The 14521-nt window shown below is 42.1% G+C and overlaps 2 protein-coding genes and 1 pseudogene across 2 annotated transcripts; 2 read left to right on the top strand and 1 right to left on the bottom strand.

The window, feature by feature from the left end:
- Positions 1-1075: 1075 nt before the first annotated feature.
- Positions 1076-6640, top strand: LOC124039776 (annotated as a pseudogene).
- On the bottom strand, positions 6639-9301 carry LOC124039775 (acyl-protein thioesterase 1-like). The gene is made up of 9 exons (XM_046356136.1): positions 9005-9301; positions 8681-8712; positions 8482-8547; positions 8302-8349; positions 8141-8211; positions 7932-8005; positions 7723-7824; positions 7338-7514; positions 6639-7193 (listed from the first exon to the last, which is right to left on the bottom strand). Exons 1-9 carry the CDS (start codon positions 9071-9073, stop codon positions 7143-7145), a joined length of 690 nt encoding a protein of 229 aa, XP_046212092.1. The 5' UTR covers positions 9074-9301; the 3' UTR covers positions 6639-7142.
- Positions 9302-9348: 47 nt separating this feature from the next.
- LOC124039774 (39S ribosomal protein L15, mitochondrial-like) lies at positions 9349-13513 on the top strand. Its single transcript, XM_046356135.1, has 5 exons — positions 9349-9536; positions 9976-10133; positions 10312-10477; positions 12783-12906; positions 13014-13513. Exons 1-5 carry the CDS (start codon positions 9432-9434, stop codon positions 13349-13351), a joined length of 891 nt encoding a protein of 296 aa, XP_046212091.1. The 5' UTR covers positions 9349-9431; the 3' UTR covers positions 13352-13513.
- Positions 13514-14521: the final 1008 nt, after the last annotated feature.

Below are 14521 nucleotides of genomic sequence, written 5' to 3'. Positions count from 1 at the left end.
GGCTTAAGGACAACAAAGTCAAGGTATTGGAGTGGCCATCACAAAGCCCTGACCTCAATCCTATAGAAAATGTATTGGCAGAACTGATAAAGCGAGTGCGAGCAAGAAGGCCTACAAACCCGACTCAGTTGCACTAGCTCTGTCATGAGGAATGGGCCAAAATTCACCCAACGTATTGTGGGAAGCTTGTGGAAGGCTCCCCAAAACGTTTGACCCAAGTTAAACTTTTTTTAAGGCAATGCTACCAAATACTAATTGAGTGTATGTAAACTTCTGACCCACTAGGAATGTGATGAAAGAAATAAAAGCTGAAATAAATAATTCTCTCTACCATTATTCTGACATTTCACATTCTTAAAATAAAGGCGTGATCCTAACTGACCTAAGACAGGGACTTTTTACTAGGATTAAATGTCAAGAATTCTGAAAAACTTAGTTTAAATGTATTTGGCTAAGGTGTATGCAAACTCCCGACTTCAACTGTATAATTTAATCCATTTTGAATTCAGCCTGTAACACAACAACATGTGGAATAGGTCAAGGCGTATGGATACTTTTTGAAGGCACTGTATGTGTTTTCTCGCCCGTATTAGCAGCAAAGGTATCTGATATTTAACTTGGCGCTGCTTCGAAAACATATTCAATACAACATCCATCAAGTCCTATCAAAACTGGAACGTGCCTTTCTTTTAACATAGCTAGATCGCTACTGCTATCTGGTGGCTGTGGGCACCTACTGCTCTCATATGCAAAGATAGGCCATATCCATGCGCTCCAATGAGGTAAGGTGGTTTTCCAGCTACGAGTTGGCTGAAATATTTGGCCTTATATCATGGGAAGACGTTGGTCACAAATTCTAACGCCATATCAATGACCCAAACCATTACATAGGCTTATTATGATTGGTTGGAAGTCTGGACCCTGTATCACGATGATGAACTTAAAATAAAATCTCCAGCACTCATGGTCGGTGGTTGATGTATCGGTTTCATCAGTTGCTGTAAAGTAGGCTATGCAACAGATGATAATATGAGAGCATTATCACCCATCGCGCGAAGCCTCCAGTAAAAGCTGGTCCGCCCTTCAGAGCTTCAGCCACAGAACATATTTTTGCACTCGAACAAAACGCATGCGCATCGAGCAAAGCAATTTGTCCGTTGCAGACCAGCGCAGACGGATGTGATCGAGGCAAGAATCACCTGTATTCTGGCATTCATGGTGACAGTGAGTACAGTTACATTGGGATTTCCTCTTTGAAATATAATTGAATGCTAAACTGTGAATTAGATTCAACACCAACAATCCAGATGGCAAATGAGAATTCAGTCAGCATAATCTACAATAATGATCATTTTTACACATGATTGAGGACTAGATAATTATTGCCAGCATAGTTTCTTGACAATATCGTTCTATCTTTGGGATGTAGCTATCCAATTGAATGGTTATGTATTTATTGCTGTAGTCATAACTTGCACCAGATGCCATGTTGTCCATTTTTTAAAGAAAAACACCAATGCTTTAAGTATTGTATTATTTCGTTACATGTATTCTTAGTCTTTATTAGAACCTAATACATGCTTAAAATGCTGTCTACCCCCCAAGGATCCATCTGTGTTGCATCTGAGGATGCTAGGATGGAGGCAGTAACGCCTTGTCTGTATAACTAACACCACGCCTCCGTCTTTCTCGTCCAGTGCATTTTTCATCGCAGAGCGCGCTACAATAGTTTGATCCTGCAAATGATAGGCTATAATGCTTGGTAATAGGCGTTTAATAGCTTATATATATTTATGCATTACTGTCAGTGACCGTAATTTGCATAGCCAAATGGTACTACATTTCTCGCTATAATAAATTAAAGCTTGGACAGTGTAAAAGTTCGCGCAGGGATCATTCTGTTATGTTGAAGTGATCAGAGTATTCCGAAAGACATGCGCACTCGAAATTATGTGACGACATGCCATGGTGATTCCCTCAGTAATATTTTTCCTCTGAGATGATTATACAGTACCATGGTTTCATGATGTTGTACCAGTCTTTAAAATGTCGTATTCATCCACATGAAGATATGGATTAGGGATGGATGACTGACACCTGCCTTCTATGTCATCATGTTCTGGACCGAATTGATTGCAGTGTGCTGCATTGTTTTGTCGGGGTGTGTGTTCTCCTGTATTGTGTGTCTGTCCTACATCTTCAGCATGATGTTGTGTCTTGGTCTGCAGCCCATGGGGTCCGAGCGGGTGGAGATGCGCAAGAGACAGATGCAGGTGCACCAGGAAGCTGCTGCCAGTGTTCTCCAAACGCAGCACGGGATGGGGAACACGCCCACCAACGCCTCCAATGCCTGTTGCTTCTGCTGGTGTTGTTGCTGCAGCTGCTCCTGGTAGGTACCACAATACCAAATATTTTTATAACTAAACCAACATAGACCATAGCCTGTCGTTTCCAATGGGAACAGATTAGTCATAGTGGGAAGAATAAGCAGGGAGGTGGGGAGAGCCAAGCACGAGCTAGTGAGGTTTCCTATTGGCCCGTTCTGGCATATATCTGCATATTTCAGTTAGGGAACGTCTACTTTGTGAAATGTGTGTGTGCAGTAACTCAATTTGCATTTGCACTCCTTTTAAACAACTAGCTTTTTAAAAACTTTGGCAAAGCCTAAAGTCAACCAAACTTTCTAGTTTCTAGTTTGGGGAACATAAAACTGTATTGAGATCAAATGTTTCATCGATGAGAAAATGTGCAGAATGTAGGCCAAAATCCACATCCTTCCATCTTCTCCCACTGCCGGCTGCTGGATTTCTGGGGGAAACACACAGGGATATTTAGGTTATGGAGTTATTGACATCTACAGGGCAAAAAAGTATTTAGTCAGCCACCAATTGTGCAAGTTCTCCCACTTAAAAAGATGAGAGGCCTGTAATTTTCATCATGGGTACACTTCAACTATGACAGACAAAGTGAGAGAAAAAAATCCAGAAAATCACATTGTAGGATTTTTAATGAATTTATTTGCAAATTATGGTGGAAAATAAGTATTTGGTCAATAACAACAGTTTATCTCAATACTTTATTATATACACTTTGTTGGCAATGACAGAGGTCAAACGTTTTCTGTAAGTCTTCACAAGGTTTTCACACACTGTTGCTGGTATTTTGGCCCATTTCTCCATGCAGATCTCCTCTAGAGCAGTGATGTTTTGGGGCTGTTGCTGGGCAACAGACTTTCAACTCCCTCCAAAGATTTTCTATGGGGTTGAGATCTGGAGACAGGCTAGGCCAATCCAGGACCTTGAAATGCTTCTTACGAAGCCACTCCTTCGTTGCCCGGGCAGTGTGTTTGGGATCATTGTCATGCTGAAAGACCCAGCCACATTTCATCTTCAATGCCCTTGCTGATGGAAGGAGGTTTTCACAAATCTCACGATACATGGCCCCATTCAGTCTTTCCTTTACACGGATCAGTCGTCCTGGTCCCTTTGCAGAAAAACAGCCCCAAAGCATGATGTTTCCACCCCCATGCTTCACAGTAGGTATGGTGTTCTTTGGATGCAACTCAGCATTCTTTGTCCTCCAAACACGACAAGTTGAGTTTTTACCAAAAAGTTAGATTTTGGTTTCCTCTGACCATATGACATTCTCCCAATCTTCTTCTGGATCATCCAAATGCTCTCTAGCAAACTTCAGATGGGCCTGGACATGTACTGGCTTAAGCAGGGGGACACGTCTGGCAGTGCAGGATTTGAGTCCCTGGCGGCATAGTGTGTTACTGATGGTAGGCTTTTTTACTTTGGTCCCAGCTCTCTGCAGGTCATTCACTAGGTCCACCCGTGTGGTTCTGGGATTTTTGCTCACCGTTCTTGTGATCATTTTGACCTCCCTTGGTGAGATCTTGCGTGGAGCCCCAGATTCAAAGGAGATTATCAGTGGTCTTGTATGTCTTCCATTTCCTAATAATTGCTCCCACAGTTGATTTCTTCAAACCAAGCTGCTTACCTATTGCAGATTCAGTCTTCCCAGCCTGGTGCAGGTCTACAAATTTGTTTCTGGTGTCGTTTGACAGCTCTTTGGTCTTGGCCATAGTGGAGTTTGGAGTGTGACTGTTTAAGGTTGTGGACAGGTGTCTTTTATACTGATAACAAGTTCAAACAGGTGCCATTAATACGGGTAACGAGTGGAGGACAGAGGGGCCTCTTAAATAAGAAGTTACAGGTCTGTGAGAGCCAGAAATCTTGCTTGTTTGTAGGTTACCAAATACTTATTTTCCACCATAATTTGCAAATAAATTCATTAAAAATCCTACAATGTGATTTTCTGGATATTTCTTTCTTATTTTGTCTATCATAGTTGAAGTGTACCTATGATGAACATTACAGGCCTCATCTTTTTAAGTGGGAGAACTTGCACAATTGGTGGCTGACTAAATACTTTTTTTTGCCCCACTGTACGTAAGCAAGTTATGCCTCTTCCTGTTGTGTGCAGAATAAGAGCATGCTAATTCAGTCCCAATTGAGTGGGAATAGTCTCTATCTCCACATCAACCTCCATTCAGTTATGCTAATTGTCGCAGCGCTACAGAGTGTGGCCGGGGAGCACAGATGTGGTGGATTCTCACAGGGCTTTAATTAGACTACAGGTGACTGCCACACCAGGTGTTGCAACACATCTCCAAGGACTGGATGACAGTAGTGTTTACAGAAGCCCCCCCCCCCTGCAGAGCTCACGAAGCAGGATGTGCACCTCCCACCACTTTTTTTCACCGCTTGAAACTAACAACATGCCTCTCTATCTGCTACCCACCATCCCAATTGACAATAGCAGAAACACACATTGTACATTGATACATTTTCTATTTCTATTGTTTTTCACTGTTTTTCAGTCTGACTGTTAGGGCGGAGGATGAGAGGATTAAAAAAAAAACACCTATGAGAGGAGAGCAGAGGAAATCGCAAACTGTGATGACAGGTAACTTCTGGAATACTCTGGTCGCCGTTAGCGATCAACATCAAAATCATGTAACACTTCACTAGTTCAAGATTTCAGTCAATCAGATGACTATGGTTGTGTGAGCATATAGGTCTTAAGATTATGCATATCATTGATTAGAATATTGTGATAAATATTGTATAATAATGAGAATCAGCTCTTCACAAGTATATCCCCTATACAGCTAGCCACATAATGTAAGAAAAAAAAGAAGAGGGGATATAGTTTAGCCTGTTTAATGTCGACTTTAAATGCGGTCTCTAGACATGGAGATCCTATTAAATGACTTATGTCATTTAATGTTCCCGAGTAATTATATGTTCGGAGTTCCATATGTAATTGTATGGAGCTAGAGCTGAAACATTGACATGGAACAGTCTCAACGATATCTACTGTATGAAATAAAGCTCATGGTCCCTCTTTTGTAGCCCCAAGCCTATTCTGGAGGATGCGATGACATGGACCATGTCATTTGAGAGGCTGATGAAGAGCTCTGCAGGGCGGGGCTGCTTCCGCCAGTTCCTGAGGACAGAGTTCAGTGAAGAGAACATGATGTTCTGGTTGGCCTGCGAGGAGCTGAAGAAGGAGACCAACAAAACTGTGGTGGAGGATAAAGTACGACAGATCTACAAGGACTTCATCTCCATCCTCTCCCCTAAAGAGGTGAGCCTACACCACCCTAGGCATTTATATGACTGAGGTGGTTTACTCTAATTACGCTCTAAGTTCAAGCAATAAGCCTATCATTTTTTCTCTTTCTATAGAGTATACTTATTCCCTTTAAATGGTTATTTCCTTCTTCAGGTGAGTTTGGACTCGCGTGTTCGAGATGTGATTAACAAGAACATGTTGGAGCCCACGTCGCACACGTTCGAAGACGCCCAGCATCAGATCTACACGCTAATGCAGAGAGACTCATACCCACGCTACATGAACTCCACAGCGTACGCAGAGCTGCTGCAGGACCTGGCCGAACAGCCACCTGCCACAGAGCCATAGACTCTCACTCACCATCAATCACTCTGCACTGCTTTTAGAGGACACTTGTCTTATCCAAAGGGGGTTTTAGGTTTAGCTTTCAGTTACAGTTCAAATGTTGATTGATCAACAGGTTAATAAGCTGTATTTGCCAAACAGTATTTATTAAGGTGTAAACTACTGTTTATATTACCTTGAATATTGACTTTCCAAAATACTCAGAGCAAGCAAGAACATACGCTAGATTCAGTTCCCGATTGCATATATATATATATATATATATTTATATTTTTATATATTCCCTAGCGCTTGGCATTGCACTTTTCTGAGGGGGAAGCATGTTGTATCAGTGAGCACTGCATTTGTGTGTAGGTCTATTGTCAGCCTTAAAGCATAAAATTAGGTTTGACTTATTGTTAAGAAGACATGGGGAAGTGCCTTGGCATTAGATCATTCACCTTCAAGATCGTTTGAATAAAATATCACAGAAATGGTGCAACAGTTGATCACAATAATAGTAACTTTTTACATATAGTGTAAGCTGATACCTGGAAATAGATCTTGCCTGTGGATTTTAATATTGTGATGCTGATTCAGTCCAATTTTTCTTCTCACACAAAACATAAACAGGAATATAATATATGTATGAAATAAATAGAATGTGACCATTCATATATGGTATTTGTGTATTGAATTGACAGGACATTGCTTCCAATTCTTACAAATCTATGAAAGCACAATACTTTTATGCCATATTCTTATTTTACTCTTGCATTATATCAGGCTTTTATACATTCATTAAGTTATTTGTTACAAATCAACATATTAAGAATCATATTTTCAAACCATACAATCTAAGATACTCCCAACACATGTATTCCCTGGGAAAGATGGCATCCAAATATCAAACAGCTACACTACTGGCAACTGACAACATTAACGATTCAAATACTGAGGATTCCACCTGGCTCCAGCAGAAAATATAATAGTTTTAGTTATGATGTCCCTCACCCCAGCTTGTCTCTAGCCCTAGGGCCTGTCTCGGACTCTGTCTCTGACAGCCACAGTTAGCAGGTTCTATTGAGTGAGGTCTGTGGTTCAGACAGTCTATGGAGTGTCACAGGTGTCACCTTCGATGAGCTCTGATGGTGGTGGGTGTGTGGGTCTAACTGTTAGATTGGAGGAAGCTGCTTCTCAATAAACTGCTTGATATCCATCATTTCCTGTGGGATGCAAGAAAGACAAGTATTACTGCACAAAATATAAAGTCATGTCATATCAATTCAATAGTGCATGTCCAAAGTCTTCAAAAAGTGCCAATCTTCATTCTAATCTCTTCTCACAGCCACTGTGCAAACCATACTAACCTCAGGGCAGGCACTGTGTGGCATTCTGGGATAGGTCTTGAAGATGATGTTGGATGGATTGCAGAGGGTCTTTAGCTTCTCTACAGTGAGACATCCAAACATTACGGGCACCAGAGGGTCCGCCTCGCCATGGCACTGCAGGACATGCATCTCATTGTTGGCAGAGTTTCTCGATGCCTGAAAATAGATTTCATTATGGTTATATTTCAAATCAGCTACAATTTGCAATGCCTCTTAAATTATTTGGTCTGTCTTGGACTTTGAACATTGTTGATTTGTGTGATTTGGTAAAGTAACAAGCTGATAGACTGTTTGCATTCCAAAACAATTGAATGGATCATATGCATAACCTAAGTGCACCACAGAACACTTCTAATTGTATTACCTGGGGGAAGGAGTTCCGTAGAGGGAGCCAGCAGCTGAGGGCAACCACTCCCCCCAGCTTCTGTTGGGTTGTGAGAGCTGTGTACAGAGACAACGCTCCACCCTATTTATGCCAAAGCACACAAAAACATGAATACTCACTGTCTTACCACTGAATTATGTAGATTTCAGCATTGTTTTACAGTTTTTTGTCGTCATACACTAGTCTACCTGAGAAAATCCACCAAGAACAATTCTGTGTGATGGTATTCCATTCTTCACTTCTTGATCTATCAGTGCTTTAACTGAGGAGATTGGAAGCAGTAAATCAAATCAAGCTCAAATAGAATCATGTCAAGCTCAAGCTCATACCGTTTTAAACTTCCATCATACTGTAATGTCCTAGTACTGCTACATTCAAACCTACTACTCTAACTTACTATTCTCTGAAGCCTGTTTAATACCAGCTTCGTCTTCCTCTGCATCTGTTTGCAATCCGATGATGTCAAACCTAAAACATAGAGGGGAGTGATTAACCCAAATAGTACTGTTCTTCGATATTGCCTACTTTATATCAAATGAAAGAGACTTCCCTTCTTACCAGGAGGGCATGGACATCCCCATGTTTAATGTAACAGGCTTGATTGGACTGAAAAATCAAAATAACAAAAATATTTCAATGTCAGTAATAAATGTGTATACTAAACCCAATGTCATCAATAATCACTATCATCAACATTATCCAAATACAGGAGCTGTACTTGTCCACAGAGGTACTCACGCGTGAGGACAGATGTATTTCACATGTGGTGTCCGGATCCCAGCAAAGGCCTCTGCCCAACCATGGCTATGAACAAAAGCAAATGACATTTTATGAGCTATAGACTATAGTGAAAGGGAATAATAACAACAGATAACCCTGAAGTCAATGGTGAGTGGAAGGAGTAAGATGAGGGATGAAACTAATAAGCTGCACATACCCAGTGTCACCTAGGCCATGAAGAAATATCACCTGTAATGCAAAATATATACATAAATGTACAATGTGGTTAGCTTTATTGACAACACTTCAATGTCTATGGTTGGTAAATCTAGGTCAGGGGTGGCCAACCCTCCACCTGGAGAGCTACTGTGCAGGATTTTGTTACAGCCCTATACTAAAACACTTGATTCTATCTTCCCACTAGTGGTCCTTTACGGAGAATACAGACGTAAGTGAGACTATAGTTTTAATGTGAGGGCAAGTTATTGTCCGCAACAATAAACTATGCATTCACTTGCTGTCAAAAATCATCTTAACTCACCGCTGCAGTGGCTTTCCGAGCGGCAGGTAGAATAGCAGGCAAGGGCACTGACATACTATTACCGCACATACAACGTACAGGCAGCTGGTATTCTCCAAGAGAATTGACAATGTATCCTTGGATGGAACGAAAACGTTAAATTTGTATCGCCCTTGTTATTACATGCAATAGTTGCGGGAACAGTATGTTTTCGTACTCGCGGGCATCAGTTTGGCAAAGAGAGAGTGCAGTAAGAATTAATTAACTGGTAAACCTAGTGGATAGGACAATGTACTCATCCATTCAATTTGTAGAAAATACAGATAGTCTAAAAGTCTGTGAAACAATGGCACTTCCGTTTCCGGCAAATGCCAGATTGTGTGTCACGTGAGCCATATCCATGGTAGCCGATTTTGTCCTTGGGTGACGTTGACATGTGGAGAGGACGATGTCTTTTACGAGAAAACCTAGTGGGAAGGCATTAGATATTTTGCAGAATTTGCCTCGTATTTCATTAGCAAACTTACGACCTGAACCGGGGACCAAGAAGGCTGTAAGTATGCGTTTACCAGACCATCAGTTGCTGAATAGCTAGCAAGCTAACTAGCATGGCTAGTAGTAGCCATCAGCTAACGTTAGCTAGCTACTGTAACTTAGCCAGCCAAAGATGGCTTGCTTGTACAAATAGTAGCTATCTATAGCTAAATCTCTTGTTTACCCCTAGAATGTAAGCACAACATCTTATTTGAACACAATTGGTCAGTTATCACTGTCTGCTATATCAAAACACAAGCAAATAGCATAGTAGTTATAATTTCTAGTCAATACAGTTTTGGTCTCGTCTCAAACAGACATTCGTTGCATGAATTCATTGTGCCAATGATAAACAATTAGCGATGAATTACTATGGATATATTATTGAACATTAATAGTGAAGAATATGTACAGCTGTTCTAACGCTGGTATTTTTCATCTTGTCTATTATTTTGCAGGAGAAGAAGCGAGGCAGAGGCCAACATGGAGGAAACAGAAGTGGCCGGGGTCACAAGGGGGAGAGGCAGCGAGGCAACCGACCTCGTCTGGGGTTCGAGGGGGGTCAGACTCCCTTCTATCTAGCCATCCCAAAATACGGCTACAATGAGGGACACAGGTAAATACATTGATGTCCATTGTTGAACACTCCATGTTCTATCATCAAATGATCATACTATACAGAGTTGGTGGCCTAGAAGCAAAAAAAAGGCCTTGTAACTTTTCATACTGCATCTCTGTACATACATAGCTAGAGACAGGAGATTATACTCACAAATTTGTGCTCTTCTTCCCAGTCGGCGGGCTCAGTACCAGCCCCTGACCCTGAACAGGCTACAGTATCTGATTGACCTGGGTCGGGTTGACCCCACTCATCCCATTGACCTGACTCAGCTGGTTAATGGCAGGGGAGTGACCATCCAGCCACAGAAGAGGGACTATGGTGTTCAGCTTGTTGGTGAGGTAAGATGGTTGTCTTGGCTACGTTCACACGTAAACTTTCATAGCTAGCCGATGTCTCCTCTTGATTTGGGGGAGTTAATTGTTACAGAAGCATCAATTAAACATTGGAGATGAAGCACAATCTCACAAAGGTAGTTAAGTGCTTATGTGTATGTGTAAGAGATGTTAATCATACTCTCCTTGCATTGTGTTTTGTCCAACTAAATCACCCCAGTCAGTGGTCCAAGTTGATCATTATTTATTAGCTGTTGTTAAATAGGAAACAGCATGTTCGTTGTGCAGGGCTTAATGATGTTGATGGCTGTCGGTGGCAAAATCCCTTGCATCACATTTTCATACTGGGGAGACCTGACGTTCGATCTCCCCCTATCTGCAAGCGGGGCCAATAACACACCATGTCATCGGAATTGAACCAACCAATAAGAATTCTTGAACATTAAATACACCTTTCTTTAGAGGCAAGTGGAAACCTAACCAACCCTGTTACATTCTCCCCCGCTGAATTACACTTGCATACTATAAAGAAACAAAACGAGGTATGCAATACCTTGCAATATATATGTCACTAAATATTCCAGTGCAAAGACTATTCTCTAAAGAGAATGAGGGGAATTTAAAGAGCCCTTAGGAAAGCATGCATGTTACATGTTCAGTACACTCAGTGACAATAAGAACCTTCATCGTGGACACCCTTCAAAACTGTCGCCCTTATGGAGGTGGGTTCTACATACTGGTACGTCTTCTTTTTTGACAGCAAACTTTTGGTAACGTGATATAGTACACCCATTTTCAGAGTGAGCTTCTCCCAGGTCTTGAGAATCTGCAGAGCCTCGAGTGGTTCATGACCACGTTCCCTACTAAAAGGTCTCCGGCCCCTGTCCACGTAGAAGACAACTCTGGCGAGTGCGTCATCCTGGCGCTGCTTTGATATCAGGTCGTCACGGGATAGCACTCTCACATCTGACATCTCAGATTTACATTACATTACATTTAAGTCATTTAGCAGACGCTCTTATCAGATGGCACCAGTGACTGAGTGAGCTGAGGCAGTAGCAGTGCACTGTTCTGTAGACCAGCCTCCCCTTGCGACCTCAGGGCTGCTGGCACCACTTCATTTGACAGAGAACCAGGAGAATGATGGGAGGTAGTTTGGCAGTCCACAACAATTTCACAGGCATCTGCCTCAATTGACGATGAGCAGCTCTCGAGGTTGAATGGGTGGTTCGACCAGCGGAACACATCTTGCACCTTCTCAGCATGAACTCCTGCAGCTTCTTCCAGCAGGGACTTGTATGGAACCCTTGTGATGCGGTGGAGAGTGCTCTGCTGCACAAATGGCTGTCTACTGAGTGCATCAGCAATGACATTCTTGGGACCAGGGATGTACTTGATGTCAAACTCGAATGGAGTGAGTTTAGCAAACCATCTCTGTTCACAGGCTGGCCTAGCATGACCTGATCGAGGAGAGCTCGTTTCAACTGACTAAAGGCCTGTTTGCACTCACCAGTCCAATCTGCTGCTGTGAGTTTCCTATGGACTCCTTGTTTCCTCTTGCCTTTCCCATGGCTTGGTGCCTTCGTCCCAGTTGTCAGCCCATGCAGAGGCTTAGCGATGGTGGAGCACCCCTCAATGAACTCCTGGTAATAGACTATCATTCCGAGAGAACCAAATCTTCCCCTGGAAGGGCACATCTGTGTTATCCTCCATGAGATCCTTCTCTGTCATCCCTGCAATAGCCTTCACTTTTTCTGGGTCTGTGGCCACACCTCCTTCACTGATGACATGCCCCAAGAACCGCACTGATTCTTTGGAGCCAACTTCAGATTATGGGCTTTGAGACGCTCAAAAATGGACTCCAAGCATTGCAATCCAAGTTCTTCAGTCGGGGCAAAAACCAACACACCGTGTCATCGGAATTGAACCAACCAATAAGAATGCTTGAACATTAAATACACCTTTCTTTAGAGGCACGTGGAAACATAACCAACCCTGTTACATATGTAATGCAAGGCCTATGGCTATTTCTTGAACTGCATTGTTGGTTAAGGGCTTGTAATTAAGCATTTCACGGTAAGGTCTACTTCACCTGTTGTATTTGGCACATGTGACAAATAACATTTGATTTAGATTTTATTTGGATCTGTAGTTATTTAGTGCACCTATCTTTTGCCAGTAGGTGGCAGTATTTAGTTAAGATTGTAGCTGTCATTATGATACCCAAAGACTGTTTTTCCCATCCCGCTAGTTTGTTCTGTTTTGGAAGTCTATTTTATTTAATGTTGCATCCAATTGTTTGTGTTACTAGGGTGCTGGTATCTTTGCGGCGAAAGTCAACATAGAAGTTCAGATGGCGTCTGAAGAGGCCATTGCTGCCATTGAGAGAAACGGAGGGATGGTCACTACAGGTTTCTATGACCCCAGAAGTCTTGGTGAGTAGTAGTGACACGTTAGGCCAAAACTTAATGATCTTGCCATGACGCCACTTAAATTGTATGCATTTTGGAGTGTTTGTAACCTTGTACTTTCCTCTTGTCAGCGGTCCTCTGTAAGCCTGTCCCATTCTTCATAAGTGGACAGCCCATTCCAAAGAGAATGTTGCCTGGGGAAGACATGGTTCCCTACTACACAGATGCTGCCAACCGGGGTTACCTGGCAGATCCAGAGAAGATTCAAAAAGCACGGATAGCCTTGGCCCAGAAGTATGGCTATATTTTACCGGACATTTCCAAAGACGAATTGTTCCACATGCTCTCTATGATAAAGGACCCCAGACAGATCTTCTTTGGCCTCTCGCCAGGCTGGGTCGTCAACATGGCCGAGAAGAAGATACTGAAACCGACTGATGATAAACTGCTCCAATATTACAGTTCATAAATGATTCAAATGTACATGCCCTGTTGATGTACATAAGTGTCATGATTTTTTTTGTGATTGTTTTTAAAAGGAATGTCTCTGAGCACAACTTGACAATAGATTCAGCTTTTTCTTAACACCACTGATCTACTGCGTGTGTTGTATTAAATATTCATAATTTAGTGCCATTGTTCTGTCGTTCATCTTAGGGGTGTTTCACCCAAGATCTGACGGTGCAGCTCTGTATGTAATGCACCATGCTTTATGTTCAATGCTTATAGTGGATGGAGTTCATTTCGATTAGGTTACAAACATGGTACGGCCGTGCACTGATCAGGGAAATTCTTGGGATAGCGGACACTTGGACTAACGTGTTGACTTTGATAAGTAACCCCACTGCAGTCTCGGATGAAAGTGCTGTAATGATCACTTCCGCTGGTGGTGCTTTAGTTCCCCTAGCTGGAAACACCAATGTCCAACATGATGGAAGGAACATAGACCCCAACAGGTGAGGGGGAAATAAGAAACATAAGATGACTCAAAGAATGAAAACAGGAAGCAGATGCCTGCTGATGTGTGTTAAATGTAAAATGGGTTGCCTTGGCTGGAGAAGGGGGAGTTTGAAATGAGTCATAGGCAGCTGTATCCTGGCCTGGACGTTCAAACGACTGTACCACCCCCCTTGTTTGGAACACAATCTGAGGCACACACACTTGTAGTTCTACCCCTGTTATGATCTAAAGCTGACTGATATGTAAAGAGTATTTAGAAAATGCCATGATTGTATTGATGTAATGCTCCAAAATCACTTCCTGATTGCTATCTAAATGATAACCCTTTCCGGCAATACTAGGATGAGGTATTCCACATCAATAAAATAATACATCAAATCAGAAAAGGCCCTTGTATTCATACTGTATTTCCCATCCCACTTCTATTTTTTTTTTTAAGACAAAACGTTCTCCATAAATAACTTGGTATTCTACGCTGACATTGTCTTTCTGCTGCATGAAAGTCTTTATCTAGGGAAGCATATGTTTGTGTGTGTGTGAGCGTGTAGGGGAGCCGCAGCACCTCAGTAGTCCCACTGCCATGCTCTTTCTATACTCGTACTGATGATGCAGGGATTTTCAATAGAAATCAACTTTACTTCGGTTCATATGAACTGAACAATGTTGATATGAATTTACT

This window comes from Oncorhynchus gorbuscha, linkage group LG07 (genome assembly GCF_021184085.1).
Source record: "Oncorhynchus gorbuscha isolate QuinsamMale2020 ecotype Even-year linkage group LG07, OgorEven_v1.0, whole genome shotgun sequence".
Classification (NCBI taxonomy): Eukaryota; Metazoa; Chordata; class Actinopteri; order Salmoniformes; family Salmonidae; genus Oncorhynchus; species Oncorhynchus gorbuscha.
This window is presented reverse-complemented; position numbering and strand designations above follow the sequence as displayed.